Genomic DNA, 27,203 nt, shown 5'->3' with positions numbered 1-27,203 from the left:
TGAAATTTGAGTTTTTCACCAGCAGTTTCTTATTGTATGTTTTGCAGGCGAAAGAATGCATAAATCAGTAGCGATTTAAAGTACACTTTCTCAGAAGGAAGAGAAAATTGCTTTATCATGTTTGTTTTCTGTTATTAATCTATGTTTCCGAAAGCATTATTTTTCAATGATTGAGGATATAAATATTTGCTAGCTAAATTAAAGGAATGATGATGTAAATTTCCCATTGTATATATTTTATATAGTAACCACCCTCTGGATATATAGTAACTACCCTCTGATATATTTTATATAGAGATGTTCTGTTTGCTTGTATGGTACGTTTGGTTGCTGTGATGCTGATGGTGGTAAAATAATTTGTTTTTGTTATGAATTGCATTATCATTTTTGCGATTATGGCATATACTTGTGCAAATTATCTGGCACCTACTTACAGATTGCAGTTAGATTTCGCATTAGTACACCCATGTGTAATCGTAATGTAATCAATAAAGTTAAGAAGATGACATCATCAATTGTGCAAATTATCTGGCACCTACTTACAGATTGCAGTTAGATTTCACATTAGTACACCCATGTGTAATCGTAATGTCATCAATAAAGTTAAGAAGATGACATCATCAATTGTGCAAGTTGAATGGGGTTATCATTAATAGAAGCTTATAAAGAGGCCTTCATATGTACAAGATGCACTTATGTTCGAAGTTAGTTGTCTTTGTCCATGTTCTACTTATAAAAGATGAACTATTGTTTCATGTCTTGTTTAGTATATCCAATGTTCTACTAATTTAACATTTTCCATCAATTTGTGTCATGAGCAAGAGCCTAACATTAAGAGGCAATATTATATAATAACAATAATCTAATTTTTAAGGTTAGCCAAGCTAGACACCAACTTGGTGTATGAGACCACCTTGTTTGTGGACAAGGGGCCCCACCTCTATGCAATCATTTGATTGCTAAAGTCTACAAAGGTGTACATACTCTCTACCCCCCCCTCTAAGTTTGTATGGGTGGCCTCTTATGGGGAAACACATGTTCTTAACCATTAATCCCACTGAAGTTATACATCTTATATTGAAAGACAAGGGGGTGGGCTTTGATCCACTTATGTGTGAACAAGTCACAAGACCATTTGATATAATAATCTCTCTGGGTCCAACTGCACATTCGACCACTACCTCAAAATGCCCCCATGGCTCTATGCTAGACACTCATGGGAATTGAACCTTGCCTAGCAGTGAAAAACTCTTTGCTTTCGACCATTGGATCCAACCCCTTTGGATGCATTGTGTATAGTGATACCATGCATCTATAGTTTCACTTTTCATTCTTTGTCATCCATTCATTTTTGTATAGCATTTTATTACATATATTTTTGCATATCCAATTTATTTGAGCGAAACTATGGAATTTTGGGAGATCTTCATAAGCTCCATTAAGCTGTCATGATAAGATTGGTAGTCCACCCGGTTTCAGTTCGTTTTTCTCGTCATGTTTAATGCCCACATCCCATGGTTAATTGCTGATTTAAACACGAATATGAAATTTAAAAGAAATTCTTGAAAGTACCATTACTCTTTTACACTTTCACTTTTAGATATTAGGAAATTCACAAGCATGCACAAAAATTTTGGACACTAGTTTTCGTAAGAAAATCAGAAAGGCAGAAAGATTTCCTTATCTTCATAATTACTTGTGATGTATTTGAATTTTTATTAGCTTCTTTAACTTCTTATCATCAAGCAACCATCAAAACCAAAACATGAAGATCAAGACAACAAGTGACACAGTATGTAGGCTCTCGGCCAGGGCAAAACCCAAAAATTCTCCTCTTCCTTTAGGACCAAATCAAATGAGACAACCAAGACCTTTGACCAACAATAAGACTTCCTCCAATCCACTAACTCAGCCTTCCAACTACTCTTTTCTTAATCAAGATAAAGATGCCCAAATCAACAAGCCTTTAAACATACAAAGTCAACACAAGTCAAAGTAATTCAGCTCCAAAACAAGGTCTCGGCCTTCCTTCCTATCTCTGCAATTTCGGCCTGCACCTTCAGCCCTGCAACTCCCACTGCAACTTCAGACTTCTTCGCAGGTGTGACAGAAAATAGGCAGATTTTCGGTTCCTTTCTTCTTCGCTTGCATTCCTTCCTTCTTGCAAAGATAGGACCTTCCTTCCCTAGCTTTCTTGCACTTCTTTGTCACTTCAGATTGCAGATCGAATTCTTCTTGGATGGATGCCACAATAGATCGATTTCACTGCTTATATAGAGTCTTTTGGCGTGGTCGAATTCCTTCAATGAGGTCGACTTGTTGGAGATGGAGCTGACTTGGTGGAGGAGACTTATTTTATATTTTTGACATAAAAACAATTTTCTTCTTCGACATATGGAGCCCAAGAAGGTTTTTTTACATGATGACAATGACTTAAGATACAAACCCTAGAAGCACACAATGGGTGCTTTGACCTAAAAACAAAATAAATTGAGCATGAAACCCTTGCTTTAAAAAAATAATTTTCTTTGATCTTTACAACAAATGAATTACATCACGTCATGAGCTAGACAACAATTATGAAGACTGATACTAGTTACATTTTCAACGTTTTTTGGTCAACATGACCCTGGAAAAACCCTGAAGGGAAAACCAGTTTGGAAGAGGATTTTATTTGCTTATCTCAGAGAATTTTTAGAGCATTAAATACATAATATATGTTACTTATCTCTCCCTGATGCTTTCTAGGAAATCATGTCACTGTCCTTGAAACCTGTGCCACTGTTCAACAATCACTGCAGTGGAATTTGTGTCAATGTTCAGACTTTCAGCACCTCAGAATTCGTGCCACAGTCAGCACTCTGCCCCCGAAATTTTAGCCTATCAGTCTAGCTTTAGACCTCGAATTTTGTGGCTTTGTTCAGCAAACCAGGCCCTTGAAATTCGTGCTTTACACCAGTGAATTTCTCCCTTGAATTCTGTGCTGTCAAATCAGGAATCTCTCCTTGATTTTTGTGTCAGCCAGACCAGCTTTTAATTCCTTGAATGTGTGCTTCCTGACCTGCAATTAATGCCCACAATTTTCCTCCAAAAATGCAATGGAAGTGCCTTGAAACATGTGCTGAGGAAATGCTGTAGCTGCCTGAACATTCTCAATCTGCATGCCACCTTCCATCCATGGGATTTGATCCTGTACTTGACTGTCCTAGCTGCAAATCAATCTCTCCTTCATCAGACTCTTCACCTCTTCTTCACTCCTCTTCACTTGCACGTGAAGAATGAGCCTCCTGTTTGCCTTTTTCCTCCTTTTTAGTCTCATAGTAATGAGAAGCCCTATCCCTAGCATCAATGGCTGAGATTAGATCTCAGCTCTCCTTGATGAAGGGCAGCTATCTAATCTTACATTGATCCCCTCTTATGTCTCCTCCTTCATTAATGAGTCTCCCTAGTCACTTTAATAACTTCTTGTACCATGTACCTTTCTCTCATAAAGTCACTTAAATAAATAAAGTACAATGTACTTTAACTTTTAAGACCTCATAAAGCGACTAAAAATTCACATGACTTCAATAACCACATAAAGTCAACTAAAAAGGTGGTTTCACTCTGTTCCCAGGCTTAGGCAAATGATACTAGGAAGCAACTCCTTGGTACCTTTTTAAACAAAGATGAGTACTTAAGAGTTTGTGAAAGTCATCATCGTGATGACATCGTGTAGTTGGCATCATTCACCAACTGTATCTATTTATATAAATGGGCATTGCGAATCGTATTCATGAGAAATGTGACAAAACTGCATTTCTAGGACTTTTGCATTGTTTGACCATCCTATTTACATTGTGCACATTGTTACCGCTCAAACTAGCAGGGGACCTATGGGGATCCCTAAAGGGCAAATGCTAGGCCAAGGACAATGAATGGAGGCTTAGCCCTCTGTCACACAGCTAAGTCTCCCTTCTATTTATAGACTTTTACTGATGGGAGGAGACCCGATATATATGGAGTCACTAATGAATGATAGGTCAATGGATATGAGTGACCCAAACAAACCCTTTCCCAGAAAAGTTTGAAGGATGGAGCTTGCTTGCAAAGCAAGCAAGTTACTATGTATTTATAGGGAAAGGAAGATGTTGATTTGGGTAGCATCGGATGTTGTGCTCTAGCCATGCAAATTGGTGGAGAGCAAGGTTGCATGAAACGGGGAAACGGGTACGAGTTTCCGAAACCGGAAGCGATACGAAACGCGACCTCCCCAAATTTTGGAATGGGGAAACGCGAATATATATATATATATATATATTAGGACATTTAAGAAATATGTGCAATCATAAAGCATATATGATACATTCTAATTTATTACATTATGATAAAATTGCCAATTGTCAATGCATAAACTATAAGTATCTAAATTTACATCACATTTACTCATGAATAATCACATAATGAAAATAGAAATATCCAAAATCAGCCACAAGAAATTTCTAATTTTTTGTGTCGTGCTTGATTGGGAGTCTCCTCCTACATAGTCGAATGACCTTAGTGCTCTTGATTAAATACAAGTTTCATACCCTAGTACCCTACATTCTCTTGATTATTGGGAGTCTCCCTTGCATAGAGGGCTTTGTTCTCTCGATTAAATACAAGTTCCATACCCTGGTACATGATAAAATCCAATGGAAACATTGCAATCCCCCCAATCCTGAAATCCTGAAAAACAGATAAGTCTGTTGGATTTTGAGTGAGATCTAAAATTCTACTTTCTACATATGAAATCCAATGAGGGCGAAACCACTCTCAAACATCCTGAGTCATTTCATGGTAATGTTAAAAATTTAAGTAAAAGGATGAAAATGAAAAATAAAGGAGAATATCACTTTTACTTTAAGAATTTAACATTACCATGAACTGCATATCAACACTAGGGCAAAAGTTCACTTTTATAACTTTAGACAGGCATCTGGAAGCAACTAGAAGTCACTAGGCTAACGTAACAATAGATTAGAAAACAAATAAAAAAAATAAAAAAACACAAGTAAATGCTGAAACGTGGGTCGTACGGCCCCGAAACGCGTTTCAGGCCGTACTGGCCACGTTTCAGTTTCGTGAAACATGGCAGTACGGCCTGAAACGCGTTTCAGGGCCGTACCAAACGCTTTCAGCGTTTTGTACTCGTTTCCGTACGAAAACGCGCTCCACCTACCCCACGTTTCCTGCAACATAGGCGGAGAGGCTAAAGCACATGAGATCTCCAAGGCTCAGAAATGGTTTGGGTAGATTCTACCCAGTTTAGGAGATATTAAAATAATTAATATTTTTAATGGAGTTCCTAAGTCTAAACTTTAGGAAAAATAAAATATTAATGGATATTGATATAAAACTGGGTTAGAAGGTTCCAAATAACATGGATCAAGTCAAATCTAATCTTAGCTGTTGATTAGAGATGTAATCTCGGCCGTTGAACGACCAACAAGAAAAGTATAAGAAGAGGCTTGAGGGTCAGTTGGAGAATACACCAGAGTGATCAGTCATTCGATTTTCTAGAGCGGGGTTTGCTAAGAGAAATCGAATTAGTGGTCAATTGCAGTGAGGGGCAGTGAGTACGGGACAAAGAGGTAGAGATAGTGTCGAGAGACCAATGCAGAAGCAGAGAGAGACAAACGCTGAGCCAGAGGGAGCCACATAGAGGCAGAAGGGATTGCGCAAAGGCCAGAAGGGCCTGTGTCATCCACACAGGCGCTGCAGGAGTGACGCAGAGGGTCGTAGAGGCTACACAGAGCCACAGAGGGTTGACGCAGTGAGTTTTGGGCTGACGCAGAGTCTAGGAGGGCTGACGTTGAGATTCAGATTGTGCTGGAGAGGGTTTCGTGGGGTAGACTTTCTGAATATTTGCTTTCGAATAGAGAGGTATTACTGCCGATTATTTTCTCTGTCGGGAGCCGGTTTGGCACCCAGTTGTACTCAAAATGATTGCATAATAAAATAACCCTCAGAATTGCTGCACCGGTTTTCCCAAGTTGGGTTTTCGGGGACGAGTTGTCCAAAAGTAATGGTGTCACTTGTGTGTTTGCTATTTCTTTCAGCTATTGATCTGTAGATGGTTGAGATTGTATTGTGTTTATTTCAGTATTTATATGTTTAAATAACTTGTTTGTAATTAACAAGTAGGAGAAATAAACCAAAGAATACAGATAAAATTTCCAACGGGTAATACTTAGAAATTTCAACATGGTATCAGAGCATTGCAGATCACAGGAGAGCTGAAGGCACCAACTGAAGCAAAGCATTTGCAGGAAAGACAACTAACCTGAGTGACAGAAGCTGTTCCTTGTAGAAAGCGACAAAGAAGGGTTGATGCAGAGGGACTGCGTCATTAGTTTGGGCCAGTGCAGAGGCTGAGGAGGGCAGAACAGGCTCATGAAGAGCCACTTAGAGACCAGGAGGGTTGACATAGTTGGCTAGGGGAGCATTTCAGCCAGTGCTGAGATTGCGCAGAGCTTAGAGGCTTAGTCCTTCAGTTGTTGGGGCATAGGAAGCTGTGGGAATTGCGGGGAGTGAAGCTGGTGGGGTGCTGTTGCTGCCGAGACAGAACAATACCTAACGGGGCAAAACCAAGGTAGAGGGAGTCGCTACCTAGGCGGATTTCTAGCCAAGAAATCCAGATCAGTGTTGCATAGGAGATCAGAGAGGTGCGACTCGATGGTTGGCAGGCAGATTTCCAGGAGGGAAATCGAGACTCAGAGGGAGTCTAGCAGAGAACTTCCAGAGGGAAGTAGAGACTCGGAGGAGTCGAAAGGAAGAGCAGAGAGATGGCCATGAATGGACTGAGGAATCAGGACAGGCTGGACGACGCGTCCAACTTTGTCGTCTGAAGGCCAGGAACCTGTCCATTCTATATAGACATCGCATAAGGGCCTTTGCCTTGAGAACAATGGCTATCCCAGCTGACCCAGCTAAAAATGAAAAGTACGAGGAAGCAATGGCCAAGGCGAAATGCATAATCCTTGATGGGGTCAAGGATCATGTGGTCCAGCATATTGCCAAGAAGGAAACGACAAAGGAAATGTGGGACAACTTGAAGACATTGTATCAGCACACTTTCGTGCAGAGGAAGATGTTACTTGAGAATCAGTTGCGGTCATACCAGATGCAGAGGGGGGAGTAGATAGATCACTTCCTCAGCATATTGAAGGAGATCCGGGACCGACTTCCATAGGGGCCACGCCGGATAAGGAGTTGATGGTGAGGACCGCCCTAAACACAGTCTTCGAGGAGTGGGAGACATTTGTCCAGAGCATTCTAGGCAGGGCGAATCTTCTAGATTGGGAAGAATTTTGTGCAGCTCTTCGCCAAAAAGAGATCAGATGACTGTCCAAGATGGGGAAGTAGCAACAAAGGAGTTCGGATCAAGAAAGAGGAGGAAGAGGATGCAACTCTGGCATTTGCGGGGAAGCAGGAGAAGAGGAAGAAAAAGGACCTCTCCAAGATAAAGTGCTTCAACTGTGGGGAACTAGGGCATTATGAAAACCAGTGTCCGAGGAAGAAGAATAAGGGAGAGGCGTCTGACTCCAAGGCAGCGCCAACGAAGGCGGAAAAGGAGGTAGAGGAGGATGACGATTGTGCCATGAGTGCTCATGTACCTCTAGAGAAGAGGTGGGGAGACATCGAGCTGTAGTTAGGAGGACTACAAGCGATGAGGGGCAGGATCCTTGAGGTACCCAAACTCTTGGATCATTCCTTGCTACGGGAGCCTCGAAGTGAGAAGTAGTAGGATGGTAGATGTCGGTAGAAACAGATGCAGATGAAGCGACAGAGAGTGCTACAGTGTAGTAGTCCCTGGCAGTGCAGTGGGGTTTGTAGCAGTGCGAGAGGCACGATGGATGTTGTAGCAGTGAAGGATGGCACAAAGGGGTTTGCAGTGGTGCGAGAGGCATGAAGGTGTTGCAGCAGCGCAGAGATTGCAGAGGGAGCACAAGATAGCGACAAAGGGAGCTTCAACATCGGGAGTGTTTCTAGCCTGGCAGGGATGTCAGTAGTTGGGTGGATCAATTACTTACTACTCAGTAACTGAGTTGCAGTGCAGTAGCAGTTAGCACTAGCACGATGCAGCATGATGAGAGGGGGTTGCAGTGCAGATGCAGTGTTGGGAGAAAGGACCAGGAGCAACACGGATGTAGAGGGAGCTGCCATATGGATAGAGGAGTGGCAGTGGTAGAGCAATGGGCAACAGTACAGGATGCAACAATGTAGGGGATGTTGGGCAAGGAGGCCTAGTATCAACACAGGTACAGTGTCGTATAATCAGAGTGATGCTCAGTGTGGAGTATTACTAGAGGACAGTCCTCGCTAAGAGGGAGTGTTGATTTAGGGTAGCATCTGATGTTCTCTAGCCATGAAAATTGGTGGAGAGGCTAAAGCACATGAGATCTCCAAGACCCAGAAATGGTTTGGGCAGATTCTACCTAGTTTAGGAGATATTAAAATAATAAATATTTTTAATGGAGTTCCTAAGTCTAAACTTAGGAAAAATAAATTTTTAATGGGTATTAATATAAAACTGGGTTAGAAGGTTTCAAATGACATGGATCAAGCCAAATCTGATCTTAGCCGTTGATTAGAGATGTAATCTCGGCCGTTGAAGGACCATCAGGAAAAGTATAAGAAGAGGCTTGAGGGTCAGTTGGAGAATACACTAGAGTGATCAGTCATTCGATTTTCTAGAGCGGGGTTTGCTAAGAGAAATCGAATCAATGATTAGTTGCAGCGAGGGGCAGTGAGTACGAGACAAAGAGGTAGAGATAGTGCCGAGAGACTAGTGCAGAAGCAGAGAGAGGCAAACGCTGAGCTAGAGGGAGCCACGCAGAGGCAGAAGGGACTGCGCAGAGGCCAGAAGGGCCTGCGTCATCCACGCAGAGGCTGCAGGAGTGACGCATAGGGCTGTAGAGGTTGCGTAGAGCCTCAGAGGGCTGACACAGTGAGTTTCGGGCTGACGTAGAGGCCAAGAGGGCTGACGCTGAGCTTCAGATTGTGCTGGAGAGGGTTTCGTGGGGCAGACTTTCCGAATATCTGCTTCCAAATAGAGAGGTATTACTGCTGATTATTTTCTCTGTCGGGTGAGCCGGTTTGGCAGCTAATTGTACTCAGAAAGTCTGCATAATAAAATAACCCTCATAATTGCTGCATCGGTTTTCCCAAGTTGGGTTTTTCCGGGGACGAGTTGTCCAAAAATAACAGTGTCTCTTGTGTGTTTGCTATTTCTTTTAGCTGTTGATATGTAGATGGTTGAGACCGTATTGCGTTTATTTCAGTATTTATATGTTTAAATAACTTGTTCGTAATTAACAACTAGGAGAAATAAACTAGAGAATACAGATAAAATTTCTAACAGGCGTTAGATAATATTTAGAAATTTTAACAGAAGAGAGGATTTTGAGGTTAGGTTTATGGGAATAGGCTTGTGAAGGAGTTCCTCAATCCCTAAAATCCTTGTTAGAATTGGTATCCTGGATGGTTCTTGATTAATGATCCTTTAAAGAAGTGGGACCATACGGGGCCAAGTGGACCCGATCTAAGGTATGAGGAAGGTATGAAGAAACCAATGATATTCTTACCCTAGACAAGGTGGGGGAAAGGATCAAGGAAAGAATTTTACTTGAAGATGTTGTCTTGACCCTATGAGGTACTCGCCTTGGGGATGGCAGGGCAAGTTTTGATCTTGAAGCCAGGGATTGACTTTTCTCCCAACTCCACTGTTAGGATGACTTCAAAATTGGAGGCGAGCTAGAGGAAAGGCCAACACAGGAGACCCTAGGAGATCGAATTCTTTTGATGGCTAGCTTGTCGAGAAATTGATGCCCTAGGTATCCCAATGTGGCTAGTCCTGGAAGGATGTGAGAAAATATGGATTTTAGTGACCACCTTTGGTAGATTGGTGCCTTAATCTTTGGGAGAATGGAGTCTATGTTGAGTAAGAGTAGGATTTCTTGGTTCCCAGTCAAGGAGGGCTCAAGATCACTTCATTTTGCCTTCTAGGTCAAGAAGAAGCAACCTTGCAGCTTTTATACTTAAATGTGCAAGAGGATGGTTGTCAATGTCAAATTTTACCCCTAGGAGATTTCACTCACATTACATGGCCCATACATTGAAGGAAGGCTATTATAGAGACAAATTCCACAATATTACGTAGTAAATGCATGCAACGATTAGCTCTAGAACAAGGAAAATCCCAGTCCAACATATATGACAAAAGTAAACAAGAATAACATCAAAAGTACGTACTTAAATGTAATAGAGTATATCCAATCATTGACAATTGACAATAAAGAAGCTCCAAGAGAAGATAGGCCAATATCCACACATCAAAACTCATCCTTAAAGCTCCAATTCATCCTTAGAAAGAGATCCAAACCAAAGTGATGATGAGAAATGAACTCATCTCACTTGTATTTATACACAACTTAGGAGTTCGAATTAGCCTCCTTGACCTACATAAGCCCCAAAAATAAAATAATGTGTTAATATTATAACTTTTGGTGATAAGCCCACCAAACTAGCTCATAAATGAAAAAGTAAGCTTCTTAAGAGGTCAAATAATAAGCTATGCATGTCGTAGGGCCCTCTAAGAGGCCTAATGAGGTCCATGGGTGCCACAATGAAGAGTAGGACCCTCAAAAGCAGTGGGCAAAGGGTTGGCCCCTTGTAATAACCTATGGTGCTCCAAATGACATGTGGGGGCACACAAGTGTCCTCATGGGTCTCTAAACAAATCGAAGATGCTTGTAGGTCACCTGCAAGGGCTAGGATGATGGTGTTGGTGATGCCACATCATTGTGCAAGACTTGGATATTCTGCCAAGTGTATGGTGTAGATCTAGGGCTGACTGGGCATGATGGATTAGGTGCATCTTCCTTGTCCAATAAGTGAACCATGAGCAATCTTTGAATGGTTGTGGGGATCCATGAAGTGCAATTTGCTGCTATGGAGGCCCATGGCTCTCAACGTTCACCCTACATGTGCCAATGTAGCCCTTTGGAGGATTAGGACCCCGTATTGGGAGACCAAACCCCAAATGGAAACCATCTACAATCCTGCATAAGATCCAATGCGTCCCCTAGCCTTCCAGTACAACAAGTCATTAGAGAAATCGAGTAAATGAGCTTACCTAATCATGGACCACAAGTGGGGACTTCATAATGGCCTGCCCTTCCATAATGGGCTTCAAGATGTGCCAAAGTCTCCTAAAATCCAAATGGGGTTAACCAAGTATCCTCTAGGTGGTTTCTACCTCTAAAGGGGATAATATAGTCAAGGTACATCTGTCAAAAGGTGGTGGCATGTGATAGATAGGTGAATGAAGTAGGGGATGAGAAGGGGCAACCTTGGGTCACATGTTGGGGTACAAGGGTAGCTAATAAGAGGGAAGCCCACACTTGGGTTTATAATGTGTAGGAGGGAGAAATCGTGGTACATGAGGTGCCCTGACCTTGATTTTTCCACCTTTATTTATATGCCTTTTGCCTTTTTATGATTTTATTTGATTAACTACTCGGGTTCAAGGGGTTAGACCATGATGTATAAGATATAGTAGTGAATTCCCCCTTTAAGGTGGGGCGGTTCATCACCCACTAGGGGTTGGGACAATCATGGGTTCCTATATGATGAAGAAGGCTCATAGAACTTGTAGGAACCAGGATTATGGCCATGATGATGGGGTGAGCTCATGTATTTGGCTTTTGCCCACGTGCTAAATGTTTTTTTCCCAACCATATTTTGCATTTTGTGGTACATTTTCCTGTTGAATGTGGCCATATATGCTTTTAACTATATTTTCAGCTGCATCAACCTCTAGGCTTCATTCTAGGCCATGACCCAAGGTGTGGGCAAGGGGAAGGGGCAAGCTAACCCTATGTGGACCTAATGGAGGAATGTGGACCCAAGTGGGAGAAATTATGAATGGTGTAATAATGAATGGAAAGAGGGTAATATAAGTGGATAAGTGAGCGAGACCACGTAACCAAAATCGGATTTCCTGTGAAATACCATCAATGGAACCAAATGGTCAGTAAAAGAGATCCCACAGGACTAGAATCCAAGGTTAGTTCCTAAAAGGGGTGTAGGGGACAAAAGCATAGACCTAGCCCATTCTTTTCGCCGAATCCCCCCATTAATCCATGCCCAAAAGTGTTCATGATAAGCAAACTACAATACTCAATTTCCAAATGACAAGGCATACCTTTAGGTTTAGGAGGCCCACCTTCAAATGTACGATCATGGCAAATGGGCGAGGGACCACATGGCTAGCTCAAGTTGCGGAGAAAATGGCACAATGAGCTAGCTGGTGGTTGCCGGCTGAGGACCATCTTGGAGAAAATATTTCCACTAGTTGTTGCCTTCATTAATTTAGTCAGATATTCTCTCAATGTACGAATTTTAAGTTTCCATTGCTGTTACTTTTGATTAGCGACTTTCCACAATCTTCTTTGTGAATTCAAGGCTCATTTGAAAACTTCATAAGATGTGGAGGGATCATAGGATGTGGAGGTAACCACCTTAGTTTCATTCTTCCACTTCGGCAATGATACTTATAGAAATCATTATTCTCTTAATTCTTCTTCCATTTCTGTTTCCAATTTTTGATCAACGCTTTGTGCTTCAAGTTTGAGAGTTAAACATTATGTTTCAAGATGTAAATCATAATGACTACTTTAATATTATGTTGTAACATTTGAAATGTTTGTCAATTCACTTCACAAAACATTCTAGTTCTAGAATTTAGTGGAACCGTTTTGTATCAACTGGGTGCAATGTCTCCTAGATTCCATTGTTCTCACTGTCCTTTCCTCTATTTATCACCTCCTCATGTGTTCTTTGCTGGGCCCTTAAGCTCTTCCTAACCACTTTTAAGATGTGGACTTAAGCTTGATATCATATTCCCATATACCATGTCAATGTACCTCCTCATTGGCCTTTGCTTTGTCTCCTGAGTTGAGTTGTGACTCTTGTCATCAATCTTTTCTACTATTAATTGAGGTCCAATCTAGATAACATCTTTGACATCGACCTAACAAATTTGTTATTGTTCAATTTTGTTAGGATATTCTTTACCACAACTTCCTAAAAACTAAGATGTCTTAATTGTTGATGTTGCAATTCATGTAGAATGTCATATTCATGAATTTCTCAACACATGCCTTGCCAAGACTTCATCATTAGTGTCAATATCCTAACATCATATTCAAATATGCATTTATGAAATAAAAAATAAGGAATATGGCATCATCAACTAATATTTGAATTATTTTCATCCTCTCCAACAAATCTTTTGATGTAACCAGATCAGCTCAAAGCCATGTTCACAAAATCTTGGTAGAGATGCTTGGGCATCTTGTCTCTCCATACAGTTTATTGATACAAGTTGCCAAATTTGCAGGTACACATTTTGCGACATCTTTTTGATGAGATTCGTACTGGCAACTAGTTGGTCAAAATTCTGATAGATACAAACTGGTTAGCTAAGTTGGATGAAATGGATAACCCGCCCAAATGCTTGTTTCAAAACATCCTCACAAACATGTATGGAATGGTTTGGAAGCACCTTGAGCCATACCGTATGACATTTCGTCTTTTGGAAACATTATATGGTGTGGCTCAAGGAATTTTCAAGATGCCTCGGCATGAAACTGGTGCATTTCAAGATGCCTTAAGTTCTTTGAGCCCATTGAAGTGCCCACAAAGGGTGTAGGACCTGTAGGAAGGCTACAACCCCTAATAAATGGAAAATAAAGACAAATTAACCTGATTTGTTTTGAAACGTCCCTACAAATCAGGCCTATTTTCATGTAAGATAATCTGTTATTTAAGAAAAAGACCATGTATAGCACATTTCCCCAACACACCTGTTTGGTTTCTTGGGTGTGGGGGGTCATCTTTTCAGTCATTCCCATTTTCGAGACCCATACCCATTTTGAAAATTTGTGAGACTTATCTCTGTACAATGTTGTGCCTTCTTTTCATTAGGTATTCACTTATTTTGAACCTTAATAGCTATTGCTAATGAAAGGCCAAGGACAACAATACTGTAACTTTAAAAGAAACTTTAAAAATGCTTAAAATTACAGAGGACCTTAAATATTAACCCCTAATTTCTACCAAAATAAAAGTCAATATTTTTAAAACTTTTTCCTTTATGCTAAGATTCATTTATAATTGTTCCTGCTTAAAATATCCTAGACGTGTTGTCATTCACTAGTCATTTTGTTCCAATAGAAAAGTTATTTTCTTAAAACATTTCCTTTGACTTATACAGATTTGGAAATTTTAGTTGGTTGAGCATAAGACCTCATTTACAATGTCACTTTTTGTTTATAACATAAGCTTACACATAGGATTCCAGCTTAGTGGTTTTTATATTGGTTGTGATATTTTGTTTATGGATTTCTTAGCCATGGTCAACAGCACAATAGTTTTATGCTATGTCCTATACAAAGACACAGATTGGTATTGAAAAATGCTATTGCAAAATTTCCCAAGGAAAATTGGAAATAAAAAACCAGTGTTGAAAAATCGACGATGTGCCGAAAAATCATGAATTTTTTGGCCAGCCAATTTTTTGGCCTGAAAAATCATTATTTCTTCCTCAAAATAAACATTGCACTCTTTATTAAAAATTTGTGATTTTGGCCAGCCAATTTTTTGGCCTGAAAAATCATTATTTCTTCCTCGAAATAAACATTGCACTCTTTATTAAAAATTTGTGATTTTTTCCAATTTTTGTGGTGTTTTTTAAAAAGATCACGGTCTGGAGTCATAATGCTTTCTTTTATTGCCATTTCATTCAGCAAGTTGGAGCTTTGAGACAATTTGGAATGTAGCTGAAGATTATTATGTAGTGTTAGAAGGGATTCCGAATGTTGGGCAAGTGTGTTTGTCTAGCCCCTACTAATGCTATGTAATTAATGGTATGTTACGATGTAATGTTAAATTCTTAGTGTAAAATGATGAAAATGAAAGATAATGTTAAGAAATGAAAATGAAATATGACATAAAAATTTTATTAATAAATTCTTCATGGTAATGTTAAATTCTTATTGTCATTTTTCATTTTCATTTCTTAATATTATCTTTCATTTTCATCCTTTTACTTCAAATTTTAACATTGCCATTAATTGTTTCAGGATCTTTTCAGTCATTCCCATTTTTGAGACCCATACCCATTTTGAAAATTCGTGCGACTTTTCATTAGGTATTCACTTATTTTGGACCTTAATAACTATTGCTAATGAAAGGCCAAGGACAACGATATTGTAACTTTAAAAGAAACTTTAAAAAGTCTTAAAATTACAGAGGACCTTAAATATTAACCCCTAATTTCTACCAAAATAAAAGTCAATATTTTTGAAACTTTTTCTTTTATTCTAAGATTCATTTATAATTGTTCCTGCTTAAAATATCCTAGACGTATGGTCATTCACTAGTCAATTTGTTCCTATAGAATAGTTATTTTCTTAAAACATTTCCTTTGACTTATACAGCTTTGGAAGTTTTAGTTGGTTGAGCATAAGACCTCATTTACAATATCACATTTTTGTTTATAACATAAGCTTACACATAGGATTCCAGCTTAGTGGTTTTTATATTGGTTGTGATATTTTGTTTATGGATTTCTTAGCCATGGTCAACAGCACAATAGTTTTAAGCTATGTCCTATACAAAGACACAGATTGGTATTGAAAAATGCTATTGCAAAATTTCCCAAGGAAAATTGGAAATAAAAAACCAGTGTTAAAAAATCGACGATGTGCCGAAGAATCATGAATTTTTTGGCCTGAAAAATCATTATTTCTCCCTTAAAATAAACATTGCACTCTTAATTAAGAAATTGAGATTTTTTCCAATTTTGGGTGGTTTGTTTTTGAAAGATCATGGTCTGGAGTCGTAATGCTTTCTTTTCTTGTCATTTCACTCAGCAAGTTGGAGCTTTGAGACAATTTGGAATGTAGCTGAGGTTGATTATGTAGTGTTAGAAGGGATTCCGAGTGTTGGGCAAGTGTGTTTGTCTAGCACCTACTAATGCTATGTAATTAATGGTATGTAATGTTAAATTCTTAGTGTAAAAGGATGAAAGTGAAAGATAATATTAAGAAATGAAAATGAAATATGACAATAAGAATTTATTAATAAATACTTATTGTCATATTTCATTTTCATTTCTTAATATTATCTTTCATTTTCATCCTTCTACTTAAAATTTTAACATTGCCATTAATTGTTTCAGGATGTTCGAGTGTGGTTCCAACCTCATTGGATTTCATATGGAGAAAGTAGAATTTTAGATCCCACTCAAAATCCAGCAGACTTAACAATTTTCAGGATTTTAGGATTGGGGATTGTTCATTCAATTTTGTCAAGTATGAGGGTGTGGAACTAACATTTAATCAAGAGCACCAAGCCCTCTATACCTCAATGTTGGACGCAATGATTGTTGAGCTCCTCTGTCATGACCCTAGTAAAAATATACTCATCACTCAAACAAAATCTCAATTTGACATGTTAAGATTTTTCTATCTTATTTTAATGGTTAGAAGGTGATATTGATGATGAGCATCCCAATATAGACAATGATTTTGATGATATGTAGTTATTTGTTGTAGCATGATTGTTTTTGGACTCTAGAGGCCATTTAAAACCTCTTTGTTGATGTATTTTTGGTTCAGAGATGAATTTCAGTTGGTGCTATTTTGGTTATGTGCACTAGTTGTATGATTGAATTTGTATCATCATATTATAAAATTGCAAAAGTTTTAGTTTCTAAATTCTAAAACCTGCGTGTGAAACAAAAGAGCCAGGGGAAGTGACCAACTTGTGAGAAGAGATCAACGTGGAGAAAAGCCGTGTAATAGAGTGAGTGGGCATAACCCATGTGGAAGATAGCCTGAAAGCTAAGTTTTGGTAACGGAGTATTCAAGGCCGTTGAGCAGGAGGTTTAGGTGAACTTCTCCAAGTAGAACTATACTCTTCTATATACAAAAGCATTGGACACTGCGACCAATTGGATTGAAGATGTGATCAAAACATGTTGGCATCTTGTCCTTAGTGGAAAAAGATCATCCTGAGCCCGTTTGGACCATTGTCATCCATGAACACAAATCTCTCAATTGGAAGAAGTGCAACGACTCCTTTTCCTGTGCATTTAAATTGTATGAGTGGTTACTGTTACAGTTCTAAGTGCAGTGGCTGTTGTCAATGTGGGATCGTTGAAGTCAAAGGCAGAGAAAAGAGCCGAGTAGCATTTTTCGGCCACTGGAGAATTTGTATGTGTTATGTGTGGCAGATATGGTGAATATATTCATAATGACACAGATAATGATGTTTGCAGTATGGAATGTAAATATGAGCTGCTACAGCTGCACACTAAGGAACATGCCGAGAAATCCAAGAGCCTGGGTTTTAAAAAAACAGAGTAGTTCGGTGGCTAAGAGGAAACGAATTAGAAGGAAGAGGTCCTGGGTTTGATTGTAATTTGTCACTAGGAAGAAAGCTGCAACACCAGAGAAGATGGGTGTTAGAGTGACAACTAGAAGAAGAACAAATGCATCTTAATGAAGATCGTCAACAGAAGGAGACGAAGTACATGTATCTACAATGACCCAAGATGGGTGTGGCTGATTTTGAATTGTTGACCATTATTGGCAAAGGAGCTTTACGAGAGACTATTGTATTGATGGTGAAGCGCAAGGAGAGGAACCAACAATTGAAGGAGGCGTAGAAATTAGCTGAAAAATAGAGGAAGCACACAATTTTTTTCTTTCTTTCTTCTCAGATCCAAGATGTATGCCTATCTGATCTATTTGTCAGTGTATTGAAGCAATTGTAAAATAAGTGATTTAGGTTGTTATTAAAACCATGTATGAGTTAGTTATGGGAGATGATGCTGGGTCGCCTAGACAAATTTTGAAGGCAAAGTTCTTTTTTAATGTTAGGGTCAAAATTGAGTTATTTCTTGTAATAGATCAAAAGTCAATATTGAATTTGAGAGTCTCAGTTGGAGTCAAAAGTTAAAATTAATTATATTTGTGAAGATAAGAAAATTTGGAGTCAAGTTAAATGTAAGTCATTGGTTGTCTAAAATAGGGCGCATTTTCAGTTGTATCTGAAACCCAAGGTTTGTAAAGAGTTAAAGGAGTCAAAGTTAAAGATCTTGGCTGTGTAATGAGTTTAGTCAAAGTCAAGTTTGAGTTATGCCAAGTCATGTCCGTGGTGCATTAATTAAGTTTTCCAAACCATGATCGTAGTTGTCTTGTTGGGTCTTGGTCAACTTCAAAAAGAAACAGAGTTTGTAAAGAAGATTGGAGGTGTCTTGTTGGATGGAGGCGCCCGTTCTACAAGAAATTATTCATGCAGGTATTGCAGTAAGTCAAAACAAGTGTCACAAGATGATGACGATAGAAGAAGAAGAGAGGAGGAGGAAAATAGAGAAGACTCCATCAATGAAGCATACAGATGAAGAGCAATGAAGAAGCAAACTCAATGAAAAAAGAAGAAGAGAGAGAAAAAATGTAGACTCCATGAAGAAGAGAAGACAAAAGGAGGCTATAGAGAAAAGTGAAAGTGAGATGAAAAAAGATGTGCAGGATGAAAGAGGATGATGATAGAGAGAATGAACTCCTGGATTTGAGAAGACAACAGAAGAGAGTTGATGCAGTAGAAATGAAGCAGTAAAAGTCGGCAGAGAAGAAGAAGCAAAAGAAGAAGGAAAAGGAAGATGAAGATACAAAGATGAAGATACAGGTAGAAAAAGGACATCAAACAAGGTAAATAATAGTACTGTGTGTTCAGATGCATATGTAATGAATCCATGAGAACATCCCTAAAAGTATAATGGTTCCCAATGTATTTGATGTATGGAAAAGGCTAACCAGGCTTGAGTTGAAATTGAATGTACGTGAGTCAATGTGATGCCCGAAGAGGCTAGTATAGCCCCATTGAAGAGACAGTGGTGTCGAATAACCACTTGTCATGAAGGAAAAAGTGGTGTTGAATAACCATTTGTCATTGTTGTGAGAGAAACAGGTTTATGATGGCTAGAAGAAGCAACTTGATGTTTGTATGGTTGCAAATAATCCAAGAAACCTAGGGTAAGGTTATGAGTAATCCAAAAAACCCAAGTTGATGAATGATGTTGATGATGTAGGGGGAGTTGAATATATAGATACGAAAATATGTTGCTGAGCCATGTATGAGAAAAAGTTTCCTAGAGAACCAACAGATATAATGACTAGTGACCCATGTATTCCTGTGGATGGTAACTTTTTTATATGGACTTAAACAAACACATTAGTTATGTTTTTTTCCAGGTACAAGATGAAGGATGAAGATAAATGAAGATGAAAGGAAAGGCCAGAGAAGAAGAATGTAGACAATTGAAGATGAGGATGGTACCAGTTCAAAAGACATCTGAAGACACAAAATTCACAAGTACTCGTTAAGGGGGAGTATGATGAAATAACTGCTACTTGTGAATAATTTAATATTTAAATTATGTAATGAGATAGACCAAGCATAAAAGTCTATGTATGATTGAGAGATTGAGATGAACGAGTGAAAATTGGGATGGAGATTTAGTGAGAGATTCATGGAAATATTTGAGGGGATAGTTATGGTGGTGGTTTGAACACATTAATATAATGTATTTGTTATGTTTTCCATCATTATACATAGTGACCATTTTGTACAATAGAATCACACACAGAAATCTTGGTTTATAACATATTTCTCCCTTTGGGGGTTTCTCTTGTAAGTTTCTTGTGTCCCTTGATTCATGAATGGCTGTTATAACCAACAAGAAATAAAGCTGTAAATGATATTGGGTAGGGCATGGTAAAAAAGAATATGTTCATCCTCAACCACCTTTATATCATAAATTTGACAAATTTGTTGATACTTCTATTGAATACCAAGAGAAAAGAAAAACAAGGAAAAGAGGAAAATAGGTCCAAGTCCTTGATTCTCCACTATTGAGTCCTTGATTGGAAGGCTATCATGATTGGGGATTCAACATCGACTTTGATGTACCATTTGTTATTTGGCATCCACTACATCATATGTATTAATGCTTTCTCCTTTTTTTGTGTAAACGTGTTTCATTGATGTTGTCGCTTTATTGGTTTATAATTTAAAAAAATGAATATATTTTGTATTTTGTTTTAATGTTTGCTGCAAACTGCTGATTTTTTCCGATTTTTTTGCCAATGGTTTTTGAGAAGATGTGACCCTCACTGATATATTACCAATTCCAATGTTATCAACATTGGTAAACACAATGTTAAAGATAACAAGAATTGTACATCAATATTTTTGATAGCAGTTAATAGTGTAAATTATATTATTTGCTAAGTTACCGGAAATGCCTAAAGAAATTGTCGGAAATGCAGATCCCCTTTTCCAAAACGGAAACGGATACGATCATTGTCCGAAACGTCGTAAAAACGTTTTTGTGCCAATCTTTTGCCTGCATATAGTCAAGAGACCAAGTTGACATTGAGAAGATTGAAATGTTCAAATAGGTCTTGACAGAATATCCCAATGATCCCATGGGCCTTTTAATTGTCATGCAAGGAAGATAGATACCATCTGCCATGCATGACACATTCTTTGAAGGAGTTGGACCCGAAAGCACAAAGGTTGTAGCATTTCTGATTACATTACTAATGATGATGATAATATGTTGAATGTTATAATAAACGCTAATGATGATGACAATGTTTATGCTGAATTGATGATGATGATTTGTTTATGTTGAATTCATGATGATGATTATGTATTTTTAGATATAGAATCTAGATTCTAAAAGATGAATGGTAATATATATATATATATATATATATATATATATATATATATATATCGTTTCCTTGTCGTATCGTATCCAAATTTTTTGAAAATTTTTTGTATCCGTTTCAAACCCCGTATCCATTTCAGTGCAACTTAGATTATATGTTTTTCAACTTTCATTTCTCTTTGAAATCGGACAACTGAAACTATCTGGACTGTTTATGAATTTACTTCCAATTTTGTTCCCAGAGATCTTTATGGAGCTCCATGTGAGTGACATAGTTAGAAAAATTCTATATTACCAGATCCGTCAGGCTTGGGTGCTGTATGCACGGATATGATACGGATTTGGATTCAGATTCACTCAGTTTTCGTACCAACAACAAATTAAGATGGACAACAAACACTAATGTCAGCCTAAGTCAACCCATTTGTGGAATTCCATCCATAAAATTCAAAATTCTACGCATATGAAGAAAGGTCGCATAACTTTTATTAAGTTCATTAGATTTGGCCATCAACTAGTTGTCTTTTAATAATAATTTTTAACGTGTTTTTACATGGTTCTGAAGGTGAAAGAAAGAAAGAAAGAAATTATTTTAACGTCCACGAGGCTAAAGATAGCCTATGGGATAGATTGCTTCATCTGCTTGATGTATTCGGCCCTTTTTCTGTGAAGCTTCAAAATAAATGCTCCCAACTTCTCGACAAACCCTTCGCTAAATAGATTATCCCAAGAGCTAGCTGCTAGCGTATCTGCATAACTTTCCCTGTTGTCTTTGAAGGCCTCACATTCTAAAATGAAATGCTTTTCTGTTTCCACTTTTCCGGAAGAACAAAAAATGCATACTCTTTCCTCTGACACTTCCTTTGACCTTTTCCAGCGCCCTGTTTCACGACGGAGTTGATAAGAATTAGTCCTTAACTGAGCAACAAGAATCTTGGCTCTCCAAGAGATATTGGCCTCTATGTATGCTTTCGGTTGATGACTATGAGTGGGATTAAACACTTCAATATAGTAATTTTTCTTTCTTCGTAGCTCCTTATTCCAAGTACATTTGTGGAACTTTTCCATAACAAAAGCTTTTATCTCTTTGATGTTTATGGGACACGCGTTCAAGCAAATACCCCATTTACTAAACCATTTTTTATTTTGCTGCATCCAAGATTTTTTGCTCTTGCACAATTTATCATTAAAGACAACCTTAGGCTATCTACTTTCTTCCATTTGCTCAATTTTTTTTAAATATGTTATGACCCGCGCCATATCAATTGCTTCAATAGGAGCAGTCCCTGTTTCACTTAACAAGATATCATAAGGAACTGCACTTTTAATCTTAAATTTGTTTGTAATCAAACGCTTCTGAATTTTCTCAATTTGTCTCCACTGCATGTTGGATGTACTGCTAGCCCATAGTTCACAACCATAGAGAATCACTGGAATCACTAGAAGCCCAAAAAGAGTTTGAGCAGTTTTCCAGTTCCATAACTCTGTCTCTCTACACCTATTTTGAAAAGCATAAAATGCTTTCCAACCCCCCAAAGTTCTTTTCTTTCTACAATCATTCCAGCTTAGATTTTTGTTGAAGTCAATTCCGAGGTATTTGTAATCCGCAACTTCTTCCAGAATGTTGCCTTCAAAGTAGAACTTATGCTGGTTACGTTTTCTTTTCTTAGAGAAGACCACTACTTTCGTTTTCCTGATATTGACTTGCATCTCCACACTTCTACAAAAATGCTCAAGGGATAGTAAGTGCTCTTGCAAACCAAGAGCCAATTTAGTAATCAGAATAAGGTCTCATGCATACAAAAGAGGCCTTATAACAAGCTTGCCCAAATAGATACCATCACCCCCTTGCGAATTTAACCACTCCTCAAGCTTGTCGATATATAAACCAAAAAGGGTAGGAGACAGTGGGCGACCTTGCTTGACCCCGATATCACTTCTAAAACTTTCAGAAATGCTTGTTGACATTCTACTTTTGACTTTCACCTCTTCAGACAGCCTATGCACAACTATTCTCAAATGTATAGGAACCCCGGGTTCCTCCATTCTGTGCCAAAGCTTATCCCTAGGAACCGAGTCAAATGCTTTTCTGAAATCAACAAAGCAACAAAAGACTTCTTCCTTTTTCTCCCAAACTTTTTCAATGATGTGCCTTAAAGTTATACAATGATCAACTATGGAATGTTTAGGTCTAAAACCTGCTTGCCCTTTAGCACGCTTATCTCTTTCTTCTGCCCTCTTGCTAATTTTGTTTTCTAGCATGCTTCCAAATAGCTTTGCAAACAAAGGGTTTATCATGATGGTCCTATAATGGGAGGGATTATTGACGACACTGCTCTTGAAAAGAGGTATTGCTAGACTAGTAGTCCAATCTGTGGGGAGCCCTTGTTGTATGATGTTGTTGAATATTTTTGTAATGTGAGGTGCAAGAATCTTTGAGCCCCACTTTAGATATTCTACTTGGAGTTCAACTAAGTCTTTTGCTTTTCCAACACCCAACTTCTTGGTACCCATCTCTACCTCTTGTATCTTGAAGAGTTCAGTATCAGTGTTGACCAAGGGGGGAGGGTCAATCTTGGGAACCTGCTCATAGAGTCGTCTTGCATAGTCAAACCATTTAGAAGCTGTAATATTATTTCCAATTTGTATCTTTTTCGGTTGGAGCTCCTTCCAAAATAATTTGGGATTATTTTTCCCAAGGAAGATTAGTTCTTCCCTCCTTGTAACCATGAAATTGGCCTTTTTCTTGCTTAATAACTGTTTGTAAGCTTTGAGCTTTATGTTATCTTTGTTTGACTCTTTCCACATTCTCCTTGCCTTTTTGCATTCCTCGTCAAACCAAGCATTAAGCGGAAAGCAATTTGTTTCAGACTTCTTAATTTTTGCTCTTTTGCACTTTGCAAGTGTGCATTGAATTAAATGTGTTAATTCATGACTATGAAGGCTATGAATTGTAATTTTCTCCTTCTCGAAGAGCCTCTCTAGCGTCATTTTGAAGGTATTACAATTTTCTGGGGTCAAAAGAATTCTGCCCTGTGGGAGATTTTGTTGGACATGCTGAATTTTTGACTCTAATTGTTTCTTTCCAATCCAAGAGAAACATAAATAAATTGGGTTGTGATTTGATTTCAAGTCCCAAAGCTAATCTCCAATCAAAACTTTGCTATGGAATGTACCCCTCAGGTCTCCCTCGAATGTTGTGTCCTTCATGCTGCAATGCGCCCTCAAGCCTCCATGGAATGTGTTGCCAGTTGTCTTGGAATGTGAATGCACCATCTGTCTTGCCTGAGTGTGCCCTTGAGCCGCGATCCACCGTGCTGTCTGTCTGACGTCATGCTGCAATGTGCTGTCGGGTCTCATATACATTATTTGTTTATTAACTAAATCACCGATTACAAGTGCCAACACATTATGTTTTAGCCACACTTATTTTAAAAAATAACTTAACTAAATCGTGGGATAAATGTAATTAATTACACACACACACACATATTGTTTGCAAGTTTATGTGAGTCTTGAGATGACTTGCATGACTAACCCGTGGTTTGAGTAGCTGCGACCTAGGGGCATTTAAGCTGTCAAAATCACCTGGTGATCGTATCTGGCCTAGGCCACACTAGCCTTTAGCATGGTTGAATTTTTGCCTACGGAGTTTCGAGCTGGTGACCTTTACACCATGGAGTGCCTTAATAGAACACCTTGTCATTGTCTGTTCTACACTCTTTGGGCATTTATATTATATTCATAAATTAATTGTAAATTTTATATTGCTGGTATATATAATTTATATATTATTATTATATAAATAATATAAAATTTACATTAATATATTATTATTATTTTATAAATAATATAAAATTTGATATACATCAAATATATTATAAAGTATATGTATTATAAATATTATATAGATATAGATATTTATACATATTTTTAAGTTTTACAAATTATAAAAATATAGTTATATTTATTTGTACTTGTTGTTTCCTGCCATATTTGGATCTTGGTTTTTCCAAAAACTGGTGGATCTGTATCCATATCCGGATCCGCATCTTGGTAACTTAGGAAAAATTGCGTGGATTATCATGTGGATTTCCATCAAATATTCCTTTGGGAAGATAGCACGTTGATTTTAGTCTTGCTATTGAAAATCCATCTGATTTCCATGAGTTTTGCTATGACTTGTTAATACAATATATAGCTAATAAAATGGTGGGCTGTTCAGGTGAATTCTAAAAGAACATAGGCTGTTTTAAATAATTTGGTTCATGTTTTAATTAGACTCTTGCATTATAAATTGTGTAATAATTTTCTTGTTATCAAGTACAATTGGAACTTGATTTTCTACTTCCATTGGTAAGTGTGTTATTAGCTTATTATTGAGTTTTTGCTTGGAATCTGTTTAATCTTCAGATTCTAATGAGAAATTTTTAATTGCAGATGATACCACGACTTTGTTGGGAGCTTGCCCAACTACAAGATACCTACATTTTACAAGGTCTGGTGCAATTATCGAATTGATTTTTGTCATTCAAAAAACTTAATTTATTTTACTAGAGGCGGTTGTACTGTGGCTATGCATAATTAGTTTTTGATCTGGTCAGGTGATTATGACTTGAAGGTCATGCGGCAAGAATATTACATTGCACAACAGAAGAGGGTAATGTTCCCTATTTGCATTACACAAATTTGTAATGCTCCATTTACTCTACAAATGATGAAACCAGTTTACAAGCTTGAATCATGGATAAATAATCTGGAAATAAGGGGGCATAGCTGTGAGGATTTCAAGATCTTATTTTATATTACTATAATATTTTACTGTTAAACTCGTATGCTACTTTAGCAGCATTACTTTAGTAGATTTTGTGTTTTCATTAGCAATGTTGTTAAGGAAAACGTACTTGATAATGAACTCACTACAGAATCACAGATTATTTATTATGCTCTTGATACTTAATATTATTATTTTGCTGAAGTCTTGTCTGTTAACGTTCACCTCTTGTCATAAATGTGTATGCAACTGTCTATGGATAATGGATGGATTGGAGCATTGTTTCCCCACTAAGGGATTATCTGGTTCAGTATAAATTTGTCTCCTGTACTTGGTTGCATGTGTTTTAGGTTTATAGTTTCTATTAACTGTTGAACCTTACAATTTAGTTGGTCCTAATGAAGACTTATGAAACTGAAGAGAAACCACTACCCAAGTTCCCATGGTAGTCTAGGTTTTGGTGTGTAGATCAGTGCTTCATTGAAACAAAGGCCCAGGTGGAGTTGTTCACCAATATATGGAACAATAGTCCCCTTATATATGTGTAGAAGTTTGAGATATGTTTGCTAGCTTCTTTTTGAATTCCTTGGAGAGAAAATCCCTACTAGAGAAACTCTTCACCGTGTTTTGTTAATTCCCCACTACCTACTCTAGATATTGTTTCCCCATTATTGGATAGTTTGGTTTGAACTTTGGTACAAATTTGTCCCTTGTACTTAGTTGCATTTGTGTTAGGTTTGATGTTTCTATAATTGTTGAAGCTTGCAATTTGGTCCTTCCCAATGAATACTCATGAAACCAAAGGCACAAGTGGAATTTCTTTCTTATTTAGGCAACAATTGTGCTGTCATGTACATATGGAGGGTTCATATATGTTCGCTAGATTCTTTTGGACTTCTTTGAGAAGGAAATCCCTAGTAGCGAAGCTCTTCATTGTGTCTTTATAATTTCCCTGCACCTACTCTAAAGATACTATTTTTATGGATGGTGGATTTCATTTAACATTTTTATGGCTCGAGATCACATAATTTTCTACTCTTATGTGATTTTCTTTGAACCCTTTTGATGGTTCATTAAGTTGATCAGCAAGAAAAGGGTCTTCATAGATAATTAGTTGAAATTACGAAATAACAACTATGAGAAACACCTAATCAAGTTGGTTCTCACATGAGATGATAATTCTTGTGGCACAAAGCACTTTCCTCATTTTGGTAGGTTCTTTTGTTTTCCTTTCACTGGAGAGACTCATTCTTGTGTTGGATGTAAAAATTTCTGTTTTCCCACCCCGGTTTTCAGTTTCTCCTTATTTCTCCCATGTAGTTAAATGCCCATTCCCATAACCATACATTTAACAGACTGGAAAAATAAATATTGCTGAAAACACAAATTCTGGAAATTTTTCAGAATGCTGGAAATTGCAGAATTAAAAATCAGCAATTAAAAACAGCCATTAAAACACATTAAAACACTGATATTTTTGGTCAACTTGACCCTGGAAAAACCCCCTACAACTCTTGGGGAAAACCAGTTTGAGAGCTCTTCTTTATTTCTGAAATTTGTCTTTTTACAGTGAGAATTATTCAGCAAAAATCAGCA

General features: G+C 37.9%; 1 protein-coding gene across 1 annotated transcript in view; it reads left to right on the top strand.

Annotated features, from left to right (window-relative positions):
- Positions 1-27,203, top strand: part of LOC149154957 (AUGMIN subunit 3-like) — a 690,355-nt gene that overhangs the window by 513,770 nt on the left and 149,382 nt on the right. Inside the window, exons 11-12 of the mRNA XM_089441741.1 lie at positions 25,274-25,331; positions 25,438-25,493. Of these exons, the coding sequence (XP_089297867.1) occupies positions 25,274-25,331; positions 25,438-25,493 (114 nt within the window). The remainder of the gene's footprint in view (positions 1-25,273; positions 25,332-25,437; positions 25,494-27,203) is intronic.

Source organism: Pinus tabuliformis, chromosome 9, assembly GCF_031772625.1.
Source record: "Pinus tabuliformis cultivar Carrire ecotype Pingquan chromosome 9, CPIR1, whole genome shotgun sequence".
Classification (NCBI taxonomy): domain Eukaryota; kingdom Viridiplantae; phylum Streptophyta; class Pinopsida; order Pinales; family Pinaceae; genus Pinus; species Pinus tabuliformis.
Note: the sequence above shows the minus strand (reverse complement) of the source record. Positions and strands in the feature narration are given on the sequence as shown.